At 27.1% G+C, this 20,675-nt stretch overlaps 6 protein-coding genes across 10 annotated transcripts in view; 3 read left to right on the top strand and 3 right to left on the bottom strand.

Annotated features, from left to right (window-relative positions):
* LOC134831368 (uncharacterized protein ZK1073.1) overlaps nucleotides 1-2,894 on the top strand; it is a 40,928-nt gene extending 38,034 nt beyond the window's left edge. For 3 of the 5 annotated variants that reach the window (XM_063845280.1, XM_063845359.1, XM_063845126.1), the window contains exons 8-11: nucleotides 1,118-1,239; nucleotides 1,837-1,999; nucleotides 2,060-2,295; nucleotides 2,393-2,894. In XM_063845280.1, coding sequence (XP_063701350.1) covers nucleotides 1,118-1,239; nucleotides 1,837-1,999; nucleotides 2,060-2,295; nucleotides 2,393-2,396 — 525 coding nt within the window. In that variant the 3' untranslated portion in view covers nucleotides 2,397-2,894. The remainder of the gene's footprint in view (nucleotides 1-1,117; nucleotides 1,240-1,836; nucleotides 2,000-2,059; nucleotides 2,296-2,392) is intronic. The other 2 variants (XM_063845441.1, XM_063845201.1) reach the window with 1 other exon arrangement.
* Nucleotides 2,895-4,908: 2,014 nt separating this feature from the next.
* LOC134830743 (eukaryotic peptide chain release factor subunit 1) lies at nucleotides 4,909-8,964 on the bottom strand. The gene is made up of 3 exons (XM_063844317.1): nucleotides 7,807-8,964; nucleotides 6,878-7,025; nucleotides 4,909-5,748 (listed from the first exon to the last, which is right to left on the bottom strand). Exons 1-3 carry the CDS (start codon nucleotides 8,890-8,892, stop codon nucleotides 5,666-5,668), a joined length of 1,317 nt encoding a protein of 438 aa, XP_063700387.1. The 5' UTR covers nucleotides 8,893-8,964; the 3' UTR covers nucleotides 4,909-5,665.
* A 77-nt stretch (nucleotides 8,965-9,041) lies between these two features.
* LOC134837916 (collagenase-like) lies at nucleotides 9,042-10,425 on the bottom strand. The gene is made up of 2 exons (XM_063853310.1): nucleotides 10,152-10,425; nucleotides 9,042-9,597 (listed from the first exon to the last, which is right to left on the bottom strand). Exons 1-2 carry the CDS (start codon nucleotides 10,376-10,378, stop codon nucleotides 9,042-9,044), a joined length of 783 nt encoding a protein of 260 aa, XP_063709380.1. The 5' UTR covers nucleotides 10,379-10,425.
* Nucleotides 10,426-11,001: 576 nt separating this feature from the next.
* Nucleotides 11,002-12,095, top strand: LOC134837914 (cytoplasmic dynein 2 light intermediate chain 1). The gene is made up of 2 exons (XM_063853309.1): nucleotides 11,002-11,578; nucleotides 11,635-12,095. The coding sequence occupies exons 1-2, from the start codon at nucleotides 11,002-11,004 to the stop codon at nucleotides 12,093-12,095; spliced, it is 1,038 nt and encodes a 345-aa protein (XP_063709379.1).
* Nucleotides 12,096-13,033: 938 nt separating this feature from the next.
* On the top strand, nucleotides 13,034-19,508 carry LOC134838498 (exocyst complex component 4). The gene is made up of 10 exons (XM_063854045.1): nucleotides 13,034-13,134; nucleotides 13,303-13,428; nucleotides 13,485-14,070; nucleotides 14,413-14,546; nucleotides 16,352-16,767; nucleotides 16,823-17,515; nucleotides 18,083-18,488; nucleotides 18,547-18,729; nucleotides 18,789-18,995; nucleotides 19,050-19,508. Exons 1-10 carry the CDS (start codon nucleotides 13,081-13,083, stop codon nucleotides 19,224-19,226), a joined length of 2,982 nt encoding a protein of 993 aa, XP_063710115.1. The 5' UTR covers nucleotides 13,034-13,080; the 3' UTR covers nucleotides 19,227-19,508.
* On the bottom strand, nucleotides 14,418-15,154 carry LOC134838510 (general odorant-binding protein 99a-like). The gene is made up of 3 exons (XM_063854056.1): nucleotides 15,088-15,154; nucleotides 14,843-15,034; nucleotides 14,418-14,780 (listed from the first exon to the last, which is right to left on the bottom strand). Exons 1-3 carry the CDS (start codon nucleotides 15,130-15,132, stop codon nucleotides 14,556-14,558), a joined length of 462 nt encoding a protein of 153 aa, XP_063710126.1. The 5' UTR covers nucleotides 15,133-15,154; the 3' UTR covers nucleotides 14,418-14,555.
* Nucleotides 19,509-20,675: the final 1,167 nt, after the last annotated feature.

Genomic DNA, 20,675 nt, shown 5'->3' with positions numbered 1-20,675 from the left:
ATTTTTTTTAAATTTAAATAATAATTTAAATTTATTTTATTTATTTATTTATTTTTTATATTTTTATTTAAAAAAAATATTTTTGTATTATTTAAAAGTTCATCTTTTCAACTCCTTCAAAAATGTACATAAGCTACTTTATCGTAGATTAAAAGAACAAACATAAACTTTTATTTTTATAAATCGGTGATGGTCCAAAACTCACACACACAACATTTCTGCACTCATCTCAACATATATGATAAAAAATATTTTATTTTAGGTATCCAACAAGACAAAACAAAGAAAAAAAAATATTGAAAATTTTTTTTTTTATTTAATTTATTTGATTATCTCCCAAAACATATACAATTTTATTATTTTTTTTCTTTTTCTCTTTTTTTTTGTTTCGTTTCGTCCTCCTGAAAACTTGTTCGCCCGAAATAACATGACGATTGATTGCTGCAACATAAATGGAAACTGCTATAATAAAAAAATAATACAAAAAAATCTCACGTTATGTCACGAAAAACAAACAATAAAAAAAACTAACAATGAAATGATAAAAACTGATAAAAAAAAATAATAAAATAAAATATATTAATAACCAACAAATTGATGATGATGTATTGGGGCTGTGCAATGCAAAAATAAAACGCGAACTAAAACTTTGCTCGTTCGTTAATTAAAACTAAAAAGGGTATCGATGAGGTATATGTTAAAGTTCTTTTTAATTTTTTAGACAATTTCTATAGTTTTATTTTTCACAATAGTTTCTTGCATCACTATTTTACTTTTTTTATTATTAAAATTACTTTTGGAATGTCCGAATTCTTTAAAATTTTGGGGGTTTTCATAGATTAGTTACGCATAGAAAATGAAAGCTTACATAGACTTAAAAAACACTTCTTTTTACAAAACTTTAACTTTTTAAAAAAAAAAAGTTCTTATTTACGGGGGAAGTTGTTCCAAAATTATTATGAATTTTCAAATAATTCGAGAACATGAAAAATCAAACGCTTCCCCTGAAAAAAAATCTATATCTTAATAAGTAGTTGCATAGTTTGTAATATCCTTTTGTTTGAAACTAATCCTCTATATGTTACATTATTAATGGAGTTTTATTAACCTCTTTAAGTATTTACAGCAATTAACTAACGATAATCCAGATAAGGAGAAAATTGTCGCCGAATACTCGTCACGATTGCATACGACAATCAATAAACGAAACATGAAGCAATATGTTAAGGCGTTCATTAAGTAAGTTGTTTTCTATTGAAAATTCTGATTTTTTGCCCAATGCACATTTTAGAATTTTTAACTCATTGCAAATTTAGAAAATTTTAACCTAATGCACATTTTGAAATATTTTGAAGTAAATTTTAGCTAAGAAATTTTAGCAAAAATGAATTTTAATCAAAGAATTCCCTCAAAAATTTAGTTTCTTATATTTTGACCCAATGCACATTTTGAATTTTTGACATATTACAAATTTTGAAAATTTGACCTAATGCACATTTTAAAATATTTTGAAGTAAATTTTAGGTAAAAGCTTATTTTTAATCAAGAAATTTTCTTAAAAATTAATTTCTTATATTTTGACCCAATGCACATTTTAGAATTTTAAATTATAAAAATTGAACCCGATGCACATTTTTATTTTAAAAATTCTGAAGTTTTAGCAATTTTCTTTAAAAAAAATATATATTTTAAGATGCACAAAGTTTTAATTAAAATTTTAAAAATTTTTATTTTTAAGAAAATTTGCATTGGGTAAAAAAAAAATTTTTTTTTAAAAAAAAATTAAATAATTTCTTCAAAAATTAACAATTTTTTAAATTTTTTTTCACAATTTAGTCGCAAAGACTTGAGTCTCAAGCACGCCAAAATCGACATCTTGCTGATCACGGGCATGTTGAGTCCATATGCGCAAGTCGTCGAAAAATTACATCAAGGAGTCGACAAGGAAAAAGTCACCATGTTGAAGATCGAACGTGCTGGCGATGTTTTGGCTGATGCTGTAAGTCAAAAAAAATTTCATCAAAAACATGTTTCCTTCAAAAATTTCCCTTTTTTTTAGCCCGCCAAAGTCGCCCAATCCATCTTGTTGTTCTGCAAAGGTCAAGGTTTGCTCACATCTGTCGCCATGCCGGGTGTCGATCGTTCTCGCACTTTCTCCGCAAGCTCTGGCGGCTCCAACGAGAGCCCGAACAACAGCCAACGTCTTTCGCGCGGCATGTCAATGGAGGAGTACGACAAACCAAACATTCGACGTTTGAGCTTGACACCGAACGAAACTCTTCCTCCAATTAAAAAGTAAAAAAAAATTATTTTTATCACAAAAAAAATATTTTAATGAATTATAATTAATTGCCAATAAATAAAAATTTAACATACAAAATTCTATTCACAGCTAAATGGCATCATGCACATCCCCACACATAAAAAATGCACTTTCATTGGCAGAAAATCATCATAACTCATAGTATATAGCAATTAACATTGTGTAGTTGTAATAATGAACACAATTCGAAACAAAAATAAACAAATTAACGATTTTCACACAATTCACAATTATTAATTAAAAATTATATAAAAATAAAAAAAATATTCATCATACACAGAAAAAAGTTAAATTTATATAAAATATATATAAAAATATATAATAATGAATATTATGATATAAATGCTTCAAACTATTCAAAAATACTACTAATAAATAAAAATTAAGAAAAAATATGCAAACTCGAAGAATTATATATTATGAAAAAAAAATATATAATATTTAGAAAGACATGATGGCTTTTGAATTCTCATCGTATAATTCTAGGCTGTAGTGACTTCCAATTTGTTTATTATTATTATTATATATAAATATATATAATTATATAGTTTATGATTTATTTTTAAAAATTACTCACTTTTTGTTTTTTTTTAATTATTATTTTTTATTAAATAAATAAATTGAGTTATTATTTTAAATAAAAAAAAATTGGCAATGTTTATTTTTTTATTATTTTTTTTTAATTAACAAACAATTATTTTATAATAAATTTACATCATATTATATAAATAATTGTTTGTAAAATTATTTTATTTTTATTTTCAGCCATTTTTCGACCGAAATTTGAAGTAAGTAATTTTTTTTTAAATTTAAAAAAAAGTATATATTATTATTAAATTATTTTATTATTAATTAATAATAATATATAAATTAAAAAAAAATTAAAATTAAAAAAAAATTATTAATTAATTTAAAAATTTTTAATTTAAATTCAATTTTTTTTTTTAAATTAAAAAAAAAAAGAAAAAAAGAGTTCTAAAAAAACATAAATATTAATATTATAATAAATAAATAAAAAAAAGTAATAGATAAGCTTAAATATTAGCTTCGTCGACGTCATTTTAATATTAATAAGATGTAATAATAAAAATTATTATAAAAGCACCTAACTTAACTGGATACACACAAAAACACAAATGTGCGTGGGTTTTTTGAAAAATTAATCTTAAGCCAATATTCGATATATCAATCAACGTTTATAATAAAAAAAGCAAAGTAATGATATTAACTATTAGTACAGCTTTGGATAATTTTGAAAAATTTTTGGCATGGAAATGGAAAGACGGAGAAGTAATTTGTTCGAATGATGCAGAAGCAGCAATAAAAGAAACGTTATAAAGTTATTAAAAGTTAAAATATATATTTATATTAACATATTATTAATTATTATATAGAAAAAGTTATCTAAAGACGCTTAAAAATAAACCTATACTTTCACAAAAAATAAACAAAACGTGTATTAAAATTTAGAAAAATATTCAAAATTATATTTAAAAAATATATGATAAAAATTTAAATCAAATATTTTAATAAATTATAAAAATTAAAAGTTATTTAAACAAAAAATACAAAATACCTCTTTTTTTATACCAAAAACAACTTTTACATCCTGCAGGTAAAAAAATATATACACACAAGGAAAATTAATTATTTATATACAAAAAACAACATTTTTAATTTTTTAATTAAAAAAAAATGTAGAAACATTTATAAGGCGATCTATCCCACTAAATGAAATTTTTTACACAAACGAGCCAAATTTTGAAAATTATAAAAAAAGTATATAAAAAATAAATATTTACACAAACAATCAAATTATTAATTATACATTTAAACGAAAAATAATATATAAAAATTTGCACCAATATTTTCTAAAATTCTACAAGTCCTTGACAAACCACGAAAAAATGAGAAAGAGGTATTCAGAAAAAAAAATCGATTTACACACAATTTAATAATTAATTATTATTAAAATAAATAAACAAGAAAAAATTAGTTAAAACATTTTCTATATAAAAAAAAATTAATTAAAAATATTTTTTTTTATATTTTAAATTTTATATAAAAAATTTAGTTTAAAATATTCGAAAAATAATAAAAATAAAATAATATTTTACACAAAAATCCAAAATATATATTTTTAGTAAATGAAAGCATTTTAGGTTATTAATTATTATTATTTTTTAATAATATAAAATAAAATAAATAATATACAAGATGAATGAAATTTAATATTATTATTAAATAAAAAAGAAAAATATTAAAAAAAAAATTAATATCTACTACTAAATACTATAACTTACTATAGAAAAATAAAAAAAAATAAAAAAAATGGGTAAAAAATATGTAGAAAAATTATATTAAAATTGAATTGAAATAAAAACATTATTAATATATTGAAAAAAAAAATTTTTTTTACTCACCTATTTTTTTAATTTTTATTTTTTTGAGCCAAAATAATTAAAAAAATATTTTTTATGACTCAGAAAACTAAAATTTTTTAATTAAACTTTTACAAAAAGAAATTTTTCACAGTTTCATCATATTTTGTTTTTATTTTTCTTCTCGTTAAGTATTAAATTTTAGGTCGCATTTATAAAGTAAATTTCCAGCATTTGACCGATTTTATATTTTTTTTAGTATAGTTAAAGCTCTCATCAAACTATATAATTTTTTTAAATTTTGAAGAATGTCATGCTTCTTTAGAAAGATATATTTTTTATAGTCGAACAAAAACGACTAATGTCTAAGTAGTCTATAATATAAAATAATAGGAAATTAAGGATAAAATAATTTTTCTACGCGATTTGATTTTTCATCTTTTTTTCTACTTAAATTTGACGCTCATCTTAACTATTTTTTTTTCTTGAGGTAAGACTAAAAAAAAATCAACAATAAAACATAATAAATAATTTTTTTTTTTGAATAAAATGATTGAGCTTGAATTATATATATTTTTATATAATATATATAAATTTTTTTATCATAATATTATTTAGGTATAAAACTTTTTATTTATTTTTTTTTTAATTTAACGCGACGCGATGATGGCTCTGCATAACTTTTCTGCTACTAGACATTATTCGATGTGATTTTTCTGAAGCCCGAACTGATTTTTTTTCTATAAACTATTTTTTTGTTGTTGTTGTATAATATATAATTTTCTTATTAAAGTAAAATTTTTTGTGTGTTTCTATTTTTTTTTAATTGTATGAATGTACCGAAAAATTTTAACTACTATCATTTAAAATTTATTGGATTTCTATTTTTGTTTGTTAAATTTTTAATGCGTTTTTTGCCTGAAGTTGATGTTTTGTTTTTGAAAGATTCTTTGTTGGTTGCTTAATAATCTTCTAAATCAAAGCATTCGTTGTCCAAATCGTCGAGTTGGAAACTGTTGAAATCCACTTTATAACGCAAAATACCTGTAGAAAAAAAATTTTTATTAAAATTTATTATTTTAAAATTTTTGAAAAAAAAAATTAATAAAAATAAAAATTTTTATACCAAAAAAAGCAATGGAAAAATACTATTTTTTGGCATATTTAAAAAAAAAATAAATTTTACATGCAATATTATTTACAAAAAAAAAAAATTTTATAAAAATAGGAAAAAGTGTGAGAAAAAATTTAAAAAAAAATTTCACATCGAAAAAAACCGAAAAACAAAAAAATCACAAATAAACACACTAAAACGTGATTAAATATTTTTTTTTTAAATATATAAAATTCTATTCAAGTACCTTATTTAGTACAAAAAGGATGAAGCTGTTAATTACTTTTTTTAGCAGTAAGTTCCAAACGATTATTAAAACTGTATTTTCTTAAATTTCATGAAAGACCAAATAAATCCCATAAAAAAATCTCGTCATATTTTGATTTTTTTTTTGTTTGAATAAATATTTTTTTTTTAAGTATTAGATTTTTTAGACAATAAACGACTAATTAATTAATTATTAAGAAATTAATTCAATTTAAATATTAATTATTTTATTTTAATATGAAATTCATTAATTTTTAGCGAAACACTATTTTTTTGTATTTTTATCATTTTCTATACGCACGACGCACATTTCAGAGCACAATATCAATCATCAATACTACATTCAATAAATATTTTTTTTGTATTTTTTCTTCTTCTATTTCTATCAAAAGTTTATTTCTATCCTAAAAGTAGCAAATAAAACCAATTAATTCAAAAAAAACTGTCTTTGGATATTTTTTCTTGAAATGTTTGGGAATCTCGCTTGGATTTTTGTTTGTTAGTTTAATAATCGTCAAGATCGAAATCTTCTAGCGGGTCTAAGTCATCCGCTTGCAATGATTGAAAGTCTACCTTGTAGCGCAAAATTCCTAAATGTAAAAATTATTTTATGGATTTTTGTTAGTAAGTTATTTCTTTTTTTTTTGTTAATTTTTTATTAAATAGGCGAGCGGGCAAGGCAGCAAAGGGATCTCGCTCGGAAAGAGGCTTTTTTGAGCTATGTTAATTAATTCTATAGCGGATTTGTTAGAAAAATTTTTAGTTTAAAGGAGATTTGAAAGGGAAACTTACCGCCAATGCCTCCGAATCCACGCACAAATTGACTTCCCTCTTGAGATTTGTCAGTGATAATTTCTAAAGTTGCACCGAAACTTTTGTAGTTGTTTGCCAGCCATTCAAGCAAGGGTTGTGATTCAATTAATTCCATTTCTACGCCAGTCTAAAAAATAATTATTAAATTTTTAATATTTTATTTAATAATTTGATAAAGAATTTTCGTAAAAATTAATTTTTTAAATTTCTTGTCAAAACAAATTTTTTTTTTAATTTTTAATTTTTTTTGTAAATTTAATTTTATTTTCATTTTTGGAGCATATTTTATTTTTTTCAATTTTAAAAATAATTTTTTTATAGGTATATTAAATTTTTAAATTTTTTTTATGTATTTTTATCAAAAAAAATAAAATAAATAGGTAAATAATTTTTTAATTTAAAATAAATTTTAATTTTTTTCAAAATTTATTTTTAATAGATACATAACGAACTTAACGTATAAATTTATTTTTTTCAAATTCCTTGTTAATTTTTTTACTTTCAAATTTTTAAATATTTTCTTTTTAATTTATTTTTTTTTTTATAAATTTTATTTCAAAAATTTTAAATTTTTATTTTTTTTTTTATTTTTGAAAAATGTTTCTTAAAAATAAAAATATTTTTTAAGTTTTTGCTAATTAAATATTTTAATTAAATTTTTGATTTTTTTTATCTATTATTTAAATTTTTTTATAATTTAAATTTTTTTTTAAATTTTTAAATATTTATTTTTTAATAAATTTTTTATATTTTAAATATTGAAATCATAATTTTTGTAGGTAAAATTTATTTTCAATATTTTTAAAAAAATTATCTTTAAAAAAAATTTCAAGAAATTTAATTTTTTTTTTCAATTTCAGATTTTTTAAATGAAAAAAATAGGATAAAAAATGAAAAAAATTACTTACTTCCTTGTCAGTAAAGTGCGTCTTGTCCTTTTCTTGTTCCGGCGTGAGATGTAATACTGTGTTCGTGGTAGCGTTCGCGTGATTCTTCAAAACGTACCGTTGAATGTCCAAGTTTTCCCAACAAATCAATGTCTCAACGGATCCCAGTTCGAGTGCACGCAACGTATCTTCCACGCCGAAGCAGTATTTGCCCGTATCCTGAGAAATTTCATCGAAATACCGCCCAATGAGTTTCTTCTCTTGAATGAATTTGACATTGGCGAGGGATTCTGCTGCCAATTCGATGGCTTGATTGAAGCCATTTTCGCCGCCGTATGACACATCAACCAACTTGATAATTTTCGACTGCAAACGCGGATCGAACATGTCGGATTGACTGAGTTCCGTCTTGAAATCCGCACTACCAGCCAAAATGAGACCCGCAATGTTGGGTTTGTCGTTCGAAATGAAAAGTTGCGTCGCGACTTCGGCGACTTTTCTTACGTAATTGTGACGTTTTTCCATGCGGAGACGCGCGAAACGCAACGCAGATTGACCGCCGCGCCCGTGCTTCTTCGGCAGATCGACGGTAAATTTGTGCAAGACTTCGCGCGTGTTGCCCTGAAGCGTTCCGAAAAGTGCCCCGTTACCATCCATCACGATGAAACCGAATTTATTGTCGTCCGCGAGCAAGGCGGTGAGAGCTTCCGTGTGAAATTTGTTGTCGCACAAGTACAATGAGGTGTTGATCGGTTTGAATGGCTCGAAATCGATATTGACTTTCTTCTCCTTGCCCTCTTCCGTGACAATCGTGCCGCAGTAGATAACCAACCCGTTCGGAGGCACTTTTGTGTACAACTTGAGTCTGTGCTGCACGGATGTGATGGCGCCCAACACGGAAAGTCGATTGACGCGCGACTTGATGTTGCTCGCTGTCCCGAACTCGTCTGCCAGCATTTTGCTCACTCGCGAAATCTGATCTTTGGGAGGAATGATAAGTGAAATCATCGAGGTGCCATTGCCACGGGCCATCTCCAAACTCTTGATCAGTTTCTTGATCTTCCATATTTCGACGTTGCGGTCAGCGGATGTTTCCTCGAACGACATCTTGCACAGGAACTATTCAAAGTTGGTAAAAGAGCGAAAAATCGACTGACGACGAATGCAATGTGGCAGCCAAAAATAAAATGGCCTCTCGCTTGTCAAAATACGGCGTTGCCAACTTTCGCACTAAAAAAAATGTCAAAAAAACGGAGCTAAATTTTTTTCATTTTTATTTCAATCCATTCCAGATATTTGGAAACTCTAACAAACCCCGCAGGTCTTCCCGCAGCGCATCCTTGGGCAGAAACGAACGAAGCAACGCCAATTAAAACATCATTTTTGTTATTTATCATTAAAGGACCTCCTGAATCTCCATTACAAGGCCCTTCAAGAGAATTCGCGCCAATTGAACAAATCGTTCCCGCCGTAACAACATGACCTCCAAAGTTTTTCACGCAATCCTCATTGGAAATTACTTTCACAAAAGCATATCGAAGCACTTGCGAAGATGAAGTTGAGCCTTCTGTTCTCCCAAAACCACTTACAATAGCATTCGAGTTCTCAAAAGTGTCAGAAAAGTCATTTGGAAGCGAGATTGGTTTGATAAATTCATTGAAAATAAGTTTCTGAGGTAATTTCCATAAAGCAATGTCATTATTTAGATTTGTTGGATTGTAATTCTCGTGAATGATGTGTTTATGAGCAATCATTTGAAGCATCGGAGAGTTACGATTAATTGTCCCGAAGGAAATTGTCGTGTGAATTATACTGAAAAAGAAACAAAAGTTCGTTAAAATTTCATAAATTTAAAATTTTCTTAATTTTTGGAGAATTTTAAAAATATTTTTTTTTAAATTAAAATATTAAAAATTTTTTTTTTATTTTTAATTTTTTTATAAATATTTAATTTTTTAATTTACTTAATTTTTTTTAATTTTTTTAAACTTAAATTTTTAAAAAATATTTTTAAAAATTTAAAAAAAAATGTAATTTTTTTTTTTTAAAAAAAAAATTGAATTTTATTTAAAAAAAAATAATTTTTATTAAATAAGAAATCAAATTATTATTTTATTATTTTTTTTTTTTTAATTTAATTTTTTATTTTAAAACTTAATTTTTTTTAATTTTTTTGAAATTTACTTAATTTTTGGAGACTTTAAAAATATTTTTTTTAAATTTAAAAAATTTTGAATTTTTAAATTATTCAGAAAATAATTTTTTAAATTTTGAATTTTTAAATATTTTTACTTTAATTTTTAAAAAAAAAAAAAATTTTTTTTTAATTTTTTTTTTAAATTTAAATTTTAGTGAAATTTTCTTACTTTCTAACACAATGAGCTGCTGTAAGTACAAAATCCGTCGAAATAATTGAACCTCCGCATAATGAAAATGAATTCATTTTACGATTCAGCAACGCAACTTGATGAGGAAATTGTCCTAAGCGAGCTTGACTTCCGTGAACGATTCGAGGATTTATTGATGTTGGCAAAGATTGCGCGCCAAAAATTACTGATAAAATAACTAAAGAAACGAAAATATTCGAAGACATTTTTTATTTATTGACTTAAGAGGTAAATTTGTTGTTTTTTAATCAATTTTTACTTTAATACTGATGATTGGTAAGAAAACTGTTCCATTTTATATTGCTTGTTTATTTCTGTTATCAATTAAACCCAATCTTTTTTTTGCAGAATATGAACTAATTTCAATCGAATATGACGAGCTATTGCAAATATTTCTCAATGAATTCTGCAATCTTATCTTTTATTTCAACGATTTTTTACGAATTTACGCTTTTGAAGCTCAAATTTGTAATCTAAGAAGTTTTTACTTTATCAAATGGAATTTTTTTAATGAAATTCAAGGAAGATTTTTTTCATCATTAGAGAGTGTGAGGAGCAAATAACTAACCTCTGGGATCTGAAAGACCTTGCAAATCGACGAACCAGATGACGAATTCGACGAATTCGTGAACCGCCTTTGCTCAACATGAGGACAGTTTAGAATCCCGCGTAACACATAAAAGACCCAATTTCAATCAATTAACGGACGACCGACACAAAAATCATCTCCATAGCAACAGCTTGAATAACAATTCAAATCCTTCGAATTCGTGTCCTTCACATTAACTTTTTTTTCCATCAACTTTCAATCCGCAAAATAAATGACGCAATGACTGAAACTGCCCAAAATTTCGAATCCATTCAAGATATCGCCATCAAGCTTGTGCAGGAGCAAATGAAGAACAGCAACGCGAACAACGAAACCAAGGAACGAACAATTTTCGTACTCGGCAGCAAAGGAGTCGGAAAAACTACGATAATAAATCGCTTTCTGGATCGAGATGATCCTGCAAGACCAACGTTAGCGCTTGAATACTCATTTGGGCGTCGCACATCTCCCGGACAGGGCGTTCAGAAGCAAGTTTGTAACGTTTGGGAATTGGGCTGTTTGGCGAACAGCAATCAGCTGGTCGAAGTGCCTGTTCGTTCGCATGGAATAGAAAACTTTTTTGCCTTAATTGTGTTGGATTTGTCAGAACCGGCGCATATTTGGACTCATCTTGAGGCTTCGTTGAATGGCTTGCGTGAAGCATATCGAAACAATTGTCATGACGCGGAAATCACAAAAGGACGTGAAAGAACAAGAGAAAAAATCGGGAATGAACATCCTGATGTCAATACGTTGGAGCTTTTTCCGTTTCCGTGTGTTATTGTTGGCGGGAAATACGATATTTTTCAAGATTTAGGTTAGAAATTTAATTTTTTTTCTCAAAACTTGTCAAAGTTTAATCTTTCTTTGTAGACTCTGAGATCAAAAAACACGTTTGTCGCTGCTTACGATCCATCGCTCACACAATTGGCGCCGCTCTTGTCTTCTACAGTGTCAAAAATTCGGCTTTAGCAAAGACAATGCGTGACACGATGAACCATTTAGGCTTTGGAAGTCCCTCAAATCCCTTCCGTTCGAACAGTACAGACTATAATGGACCCTTGATAATCGCTTTTGGGGGCGATTCATGGGAAAAAATTGGCGTTACTCCTTCCAATAGCGACCGAATTGGAATCGTTTATGTAACTGCTGTGCCACAAAAAGAGAAAAAAGATCAAGATAACAATTCAGACACAGATAAAAATGCCGAAAATAAGGATCTTGGATTCAGGGAAGCTTATATCGATGAGCTGCGAGCCCAAAAGGATGAAGAACTCTTGAGACTTATCAAAGATATCGAACTGAAATCGAAATTTGAAACAATTATCGTTTAGTTTCAATTAAATGTTGTACTGAAAAAAGACTTTATTTGAAATTTTTTTTTTTCAGAATCAGAAAAAAAAATGTAGGCCGCTCCAATTTTTTTTTTGAACTTTTTGTCTCATGCCCCATTTCAAAAGTCGAAAATCCAATGGGACAAAATAATAAAAAAAAATTAAAAATTTCACAAAAAATTAAAGTTTTTGGTCTATTTTCGAAATTTTTTAAGGAATTTAAAAAAAAATTAATTGTTTTAAATTTTTGTACTGAAAATGATATTTTTACAAGAATTTCCTTCACTTAAAATAATTTTACGAAATTTAAAAAAAATAATTTTTTTTAATTTTTTTTTTAAATTTTGAAAAAAATATTTTAAATTTTTTATTTTGATTTTTTTAAATTTATTTATTAAAAATTATTTTAAAAGAAATTTTTCATAATTTTTTTTTTAAATTTTGAAAAATTATTTTAAGTGAAGGAAATTCTTGTAAAAATATCATTTTCAGTACAAAAATTTAACAAAATTAAAAATTTTTAAAAAATATTTTGAAAATTTCTTGAAAAATTATGGAAAAAGGCCAAAAAACGGTAAATTTTAATGAAATTTTTAACTTTTTTTTTATTTTGCCCCATTGGATTTTCAACTTTAAAGGACAAAAAAATTCAAAAAAAAAAATTTGGAGCGACCTTAACTGAAGAATTTTTTTCAGAATCAGAAAAACATCTACTTTAGTCATGTTTTGACTATAAAATTTACGCAAAAGATTGGAATTCACGATTTTTTTGATAAGAAACTGTCTGGCTTACGACATCGAATGATTCATAAAAAAACAAAATTTCTCTCAAATTTAACGTCAATAATCCATTTAGCTCCTTTTTATACTGAAAAATTGGCAACCCTTCAAAAAACATTCAAGCTGTCATTTTTTTGACACATTGGCAACCCTGTAATGTCATCGTTTATTTGATTGGTCAAAAAAATTCAAGAAATCGTAAATAATGGATGCTCCGCCGATAAAACCCCGAAGGGAGAAGAAATTTTCGCGAGAAGTCGTAAGTTTTGCCCTTTTTTATGCGTCACAGCAAAAAACCGCATCTCGATTCTCACGAAACACCCAAAAAAGTGTCGGAAACAAGATGAATTTTTGTGGGTGTTTACGTCATTCTCGCAACTTGTTACTGTAGTCGAAGCAAATTCATGAAAAAATTTTAATTTTTCAGGGCGAAACCGGATTATTGGTGTCTGTTATACGAACATTAGATCTCAGTGAGACCGATGAGCAACGGGAACGGGAAAAATTGAAGATTGAAAAGGAGTTTAAGAAAAGCGATCAACGTTTGAATGAGGTAAATTTCGTGTTTTGGAGCATTTTTTGTGAAAAAAAATAAAATTTTTCTCGTAGCTCGTCTCTCACAACGATGGCGATCTCACAAAAGTCATGCAATTGTTCAACAAAGCCTCGAGTCAAGTCACAGCAGGTCGCGAACGCATCCGAACTGTCAAGGAAAATCTTCAGGCGTGCAAACAACTGCTTCGTTGTCGTCGCGAAGAGCTCCAAAAAATGTACACGGATGCCGTGCAGCACAAATGTGTGCTCGAAATGCTCGATCAAATCAATGAAATTCAAAAAGTTCCGCAGCAAGTCGTCACGTTCCTCAATAAGAAGCAATATTTGCATGCGACAAAGACTCTCGTGTCGGCAATTAAATTGAGCAAGACAACTTTGAGGGAAGTTGAGGGCTTGAGCGATTTGCGACAAGATTTCGAGAACAAACGAAACATGGTTTACAACAAATTGATCGAAGAACTGAACAAACATCTTTATCATTCGAGCACGAGCGTCATTTTTACGAGTTTTCAGCGGCAAGGATCGACTCGCGGAAGTAATTTAGCGTCGCCATTCCAGAGAAACATGATTCGACGATCCGCGGAACGCATTGAAGCGAATACAAAAGCAAGGAAAGCTTTGTTTGAAATTCAACAAAATGGTAAATTTTGAAAATTTGGAGAAAAATTTTATTTTTTTAAAGAAAAATTGATTTTTTTTTTAAAATTTTATGAAAAATAATTTTATGAAAAATAATTTTTTAAAAAATTTAAATGAAAAATAATTTTTTTAAAAAATTTTATGAAAAATATTTTTTTTTTAAATTTTATGAAAAATATTTTTTTTAAATTTTATAAAAAAAAAAATTTTAAATAAATAATAAAAATATTTTTTTTAAAAAAAATTATGAAAAAATATTTAAAAAAAAAATTATTTTTCAACAAAAAAAAATATTTTTTTTTAACGAAAAAATTGATTTTTTAACCAAAAAAAATTTTTTTAGGCTACATTGACGTCGATAAAAGCGAAATAATTGAAGATACGGAACTTTTGGATGCTGATGTCAATTCCACGTATTTTATTGGGATAATTGTTGAATGTTTTGCATTGTTGGAAAAAGTGCCTGAGTCGATAGAGGTGAGTTTTTTATAGTTCCGTATGAGCAGCAACTGCAGTTTTTGACGCCCTCAATGCTCGTTGCACTTCTTTTTTGTATCCGAGCTCCAAACACAAGAAAACTTTGAAGATTTTATCACAACTGTGTCCTTTGAACTCATTTATGCAACCCTCGATGTGCTCCATGAACTTGGGATTTTTCTTTTCCGACAAAAATGGCTCGACTTGATGATGAATGCGCTTCGGTTTGACTCTCTAAACGAGAAAAAATTGAAAATTTCATAAAAAATCGAATTAAAAATCATTAAATTTCTCACAGATTTCTCCATAAATCCAATTTCTTGGAAAAAACATCGAATGAAACACTCTGCCTTTGCGATATCTTGTCGCGGATACTTAAATTGTTGCCATTGCTTCCTCAAACCCGGAGGAGCGTTCATTTTTTCAGCACATTTGATGAAAGCATCTGAGAGTTGTTGTTGATTTTGACGTTTCCAAGCTTCAGAAATCTAAAAAAAAATATTTTTTATTAAAATTTTCGTTAAAAATGAAATTTTTTTACCTGAGTTCCCATGAGAATGACCACAATGACCTCAATTAATCGCATTTTTATCGAAATAGCAAAAGTCCAGTACGATAGACGTCAATTTATGAACTGAAAAGACTAAAAATTAATTTAGTTGCGATTGACTGACCCATTTTTCGATACATTTCGATACAATGCACTGTGTGTGGGAAATTTAGCAAGCTGCAGATTTTCCAATCATATTGAAAAACGCTTGTAAATAATTCAATAAACACATGTATCGAGTGTAAAGTGATTCTCGTTCCCAATTAGAATTTACGAAAAAACAATGATGAAAAAAAATTTTATAAAAAAAAATAAAATTTTATAAGAAAATTCCAAAAAATTTTATAAAAAAAATTTTTAAATTTTATAAAAAAAAAAAAATTTATAAAAAAAAAAAAATTTATAAAAAAAATTTTAAAAAATTTTATGAAAAAAAAATTTTTTTTTTAAATTTTATGAAAAATAATTTTTTAAAAAAAATTCAAAAATTTAAAAAATTTTTTAAAAAAAAAAAATTCAAAATTTATTTATAAAAAACTACAAAAAATTTTATAAAAAAAAAAATCTAAAAATTTTTTGAAAAAAAAATTAAAAAATTCATTATTTTACAGGAAAATTTTAAACGAAAACAAAACTAAAAAAAAATAAAAATTAAAAAAAAAATCTAACCTCAAAATTTTTCTTGTTATCTTAAATTTGAAAAATTAAAGTTCACAAGTTGTAAAAATGTAAAAAAAACATCCATAAAAGCTAAAAATCAACTAAAAATTATAAAAATTTTAAATCTGCACAAAATTTTACTGAAAGTATCTCAAAATTAACAGATCTGAGCAACATAACCTCAAAATAAACAATTTTTAATCATCAAGATCTAAAATTGAAATAAATAGGAAATTTGTTGAATTTGATATTTTGAGTCAAATTATATCTCATATTTTCAAAATTGAATGATTTTTTGTCAAGAAGTAAAATATTAGAAAAATTGAAAAAAATCTAACCTCAAAATTCATGAAGACTAAAAATTTTAAAGCAAAAGTAGGAAAAAAATTAAATTAAAATTAGGCTTAAAATATTTAAAAATTATCAAAAATTTTTTTTCGAAATTTTTTTATAATTTTTTCCAATTGGGCATTCAACATTCGTTCAACATTGCGCACAATTTAACAGATACCTCATCAGTATTTATTGTTATTACCCAAGCTGTTTATTAGTATTACGATTAATTTCCATTTAATTTTTCTTTTTTTTATTTTAGACAATTAAAGTACAAATGCAACCCGAACTACTAACGATCGTAACAAAGACGACGCAATATTTGAAGAACAACAATTTAAAGCCCGCTGATCGAACAAATCAAGAAAAGGATCAAACAACGCCGGAACATCCTCTCCTAACACTTCTTGACTTAGTCTACAAGCAATTCAAGCTGATCGCGGAAACGCACGCCTTAACCTTGAAAAATTACCAAAATACAACGAAGCGATATAACATGACGGGCGTTACTTTGTACGACAGTGCGGATTATTGGCACGAAGCGCAAGCGGTAATGCAGATAATGCTCACAGATTATTTAAACATTCAAAGTGTTTCGGCAGAGGAACAGCTGAAATCGAGTTTTCCCGAAGAACGAGTCAATATTAATTCATTTTTCAGTCGACGGAAGCCACAAACGTGAGATTTTTTCAATTTTTTTTTAAATTTTAAATAATTTTGGATTTTTTTGTAGCAATAAAAAATTATTCAAGTTCGAAAAGTCAGATAGTGCAAGTCTAGCCAGTAATTTACCAAATTTCCTGAGCGTCGAGTCGCGCGAACACAAACGAAGTCATTCGAATGCCTCGAATCCATCAAATCCCAAAGACGATATTAACGCGCAACTCATTGCGGCGGCGAGCAGTGCAAAGAAACGCGAAAAAATACTCCTTTGTGAGGCAGATCCGGCTCTCATACGGACCATTTATCTCCCCCTGATGCAATATATCGCCGAACTCGAGGACATTTTCAAAGCAAAAACGGGCGACAAAGGTCCTCTGAACGCATTTTTGACGGAATATGTGCGGGATACGTTCCTCGCTCGAGGTCACAATCGAAATTTACAAGCGACAATAGAGACTGTGTCGAAAGCGAACGACGCATGGCGAACAATTATCTCGCCGGAAGAGATGAAACGTCTCGGATTGAATCGTCCCTTGTTGCAAAGTACAGTTTTAGTCGAAAGTCGCATTGCGGATACGAAACAATTGATCGTCGATTTGCCCACGTACTCGGATGACTTGTTAAAGATGGTTTGTTCGCTGCTGAAAACGTATCGGGAAACGTGTCAAGTTGCATATCGGGGAATTGTTCAACCGGAAACGGAAGATAAGAGGATTTATAGTGTTGCGTGGCTTAAGGATGATGATATTAATCGATTTTTGAAGTAAGTTTCGTTAGATTTTTTAATTTTTAACAATTTTGAAGAAAAAAATTTCAAAATGCGCATTGAGAAAAATTTTTTAAATGTTCATTGGGTCAGAAATGAAAAATTTATCTAAGAAAAAATTCAAAATGTGCATTGGGATAAAATTTTTAAATGTTTATTGGATCAAAAATGAAAAATTTATGTGAGAAAAAATTCAAAATGTGCATTGGGAAAAATTTTCAAAATGTTTATTGGGTCAAAAATGAAAAAAATATATAAGAAAAAATTCAAAATGTGCATTGGGAAAAAATTTTTAAATGTTCATTGGGTCAAAAATGAAAAATTTATGTAAGAAAAAATTCAAAATGTGCATTGGGAAAAAATTTTTAAATGTTCATTGGGTCAAAAATGAAAAATTTATATAAGAAAAAATTCAAAATGTGCATTGGGAAAAATTTTTTAAATGTTCATTGGGTCAAAAATGAAAAATTTATATAAGAAAAAACTCAAAATATGTAGTGGGAAAAATTTTTTAAATTTTGTATCAGGAAAAATATTTTAACAACATTTTTTTTATAATTTCAGAACTCTTCCAAATTGGACAGACCTCAAAGCATCCGGCGACAGAATGCGCAAAGGTCGTCTCATGAAAGGCGAATCCATGGAAGAAGAATCCCCCACACAAATTCAGCAACGAAACATCCGCGAAGCTGAAATGCTCACGACAAATTTGGGCGAAGGAGGCATCTCGAGCATGGAAATCCTCTCCGACATCGGAGTTTTGAAAGAATTGGCAATTTTACAGGAAAGCATGGAATGGTTCGCCAACAGAATTGCCGATTTTGCGAACGATTTGAAGAAACCAGTGACAACAAATGGTTCAACGGAGTCATCATCCGCCGTGAAAGACGGAACAATTAAAGTTTTGACGAATTTGGCTTTGGAATTCGAGGAATTAGCGAATACTTGTTTGTTAGTTTTGCATTTAGAAGTGAGTTTTTGACTAAAATTTGATAAAAATTGATTTTAATGATTTTTTTGGGTTTTAGGTTAGAGTACAGTGCTTCCATTACTTACGCTCGAACACGAAAAACAAGGAAAAAAGTCGCGATGTGTTTGATATGGATCGCACAGACTCCCTTGAGCCGGATGCCAAAGTATTGAAACTTACCAAAGTACTTTCTGACATGGATGAGGCCCTCAGTTCGACATTGCATCCGAGAAAAACGAAGGTAAAACCCATTTTTCGTCAAATTTTCTAAAAAAAAATTAGTAAAAAATTAATTTTTAGTACGTTTTCGAGGGTCTTGCTCATCTCGTCGCCCGAATACTCATCATGGCATCCAATTCCATGGAGCGCATCGACAATGCGGGAGTCCAAAAGATGGTACGAAACGCTCTTGCGATTCAACAAACGCTCAGCTCAATTACGGCATCACGCGAAGTCGCCTTAGATCACGCAAGAAATTTCTATGAAATGTTTTATTTGGATCCCGATGTAAGAAATTTCAACTTTTTCAACGAAATTTTATTAATTTTTTTTAATTTTTAGGAATTCATCAACCAAATCGTCGAAAAAGGCGCACAATTCACCGAAATGCAATATCTTCATGCACTGCAACTTGTGTGCAAATCCCGTTACATCACAGACTCGAACACGCTGGCGTCGTATCAACAAAGATTGTCAGATTTGTTGGGAACAAAACCCTCAACAGGCGTATCAGTCTAAAAATAATTCGCTGGAATTAATTAAAAAAAGAGTATTTTGTTGGAAATTTAAGACTAAATTATAAAAAAAAAATATCGGAAACATATTAGAAAGAGAGCTTTAATTTTTAGTATTCAGTAAAAAGTTACTCGTTCGTATTTAAAAAAAAATAAAATATTAAAAAATCAAAAAATAAATATAGGAATTAAAAAAAAATAATAATCGTATAATAAATAATTGAAAAATAAATAAAATGCTAACAACGGTGCTTTTAAAATTAAATAAAAAAATGTTGTTAAAAATTTGGTAGAAATTGACCATTTGATGTTCAAAAATGCCTAAAAAATTAAATAAAAAATAAAATAAAGTAAATTATAAAAATCCAAGTGTTTTTTTTTCTGAAAAAAAATTTCAAAATTAATTTTAGTTTTATTTAAACAAATTTTTTTTTTATTTTTTTAGAAGGATTAAAATATTTTCTTAACTATTATTTTTTTTTATTATTTTCAATTAATTAACTAAATTATTTATTAAAAATTTAATTAATAAAATATTTTTTTTTGTTTATTTTAATTTTTTGAAAAAATTAAACTTTATTAATATTAATTAAATATTTATGAAAATTGGTTTTAAATTTTCAAAATAATTTTTTTAAATTTATTTTATTATTTTTTTTAAATAAAAAAAAATTAAATAAAAAAATATTTTTTTTAAATTTTAAAAAATTTATATTGTATTTGCCAAAAAAAAATTGTTGGTAATCGATGATCTCCAAAACTATACGTTTGCGAGCATATGTTTCATAGAGAAAAATTATCTACTCAAGTTCATATTTGATATTAACGAAAAAAAAAATAATTTAAAAATTTTTTTTTTCAATTAATTTTTTTTTTAATTTTGAGATAAAATTAAAAATAATGGTCACCATGATCTCCGTTATTTTTTGTTCATTTCTGTTCATTCACTCATAAGCTATCATACTCACCATTTCTTATCATTCATTCATTTTCTGTATCGACACACATTCCCATACCGGTATAAACAACATAACGGCACAAATGCACATCGCACGTGGTGAATTTCTCTCTTTCAAACGGTTCTCTCGATAAATGAACTCACCTCACGTACAGCCTGTATCTATGGAACACGTAGAGCGATACGAAAAAGGACTCGTTTAACTGTTCAAATGCATTTTTGTTTCATTCATGTTTTGAGAATCGTCTTGTACGGTCATGTACTTGTTTGTGTGACTTTTTAAATAATAAATAAAGTAAATAAATAAAGCAAGTAGTGAAAAACTTACAAAAAAAATAAAAATTAGTGAAAAAAAAATTATTTAAAAAAAAAAATTATTGTCCAAAAAACAAAAAAAAAAATATCAGAAAAAAAATTACGTCGTAAAAAATAAATATTGTGTCCATTTCAAATAATAAGTGAAGCAATTTCAATAATAATTATAATAAGTGTATA

Source organism: Culicoides brevitarsis, chromosome 1 (genome assembly GCF_036172545.1).
Source record: "Culicoides brevitarsis isolate CSIRO-B50_1 chromosome 1, AGI_CSIRO_Cbre_v1, whole genome shotgun sequence".
NCBI classification, from domain to species: domain Eukaryota; kingdom Metazoa; phylum Arthropoda; class Insecta; order Diptera; family Ceratopogonidae; genus Culicoides; species Culicoides brevitarsis.
Note: the sequence above shows the minus strand (reverse complement) of the source record. Positions and strands in the feature narration are given on the sequence as shown.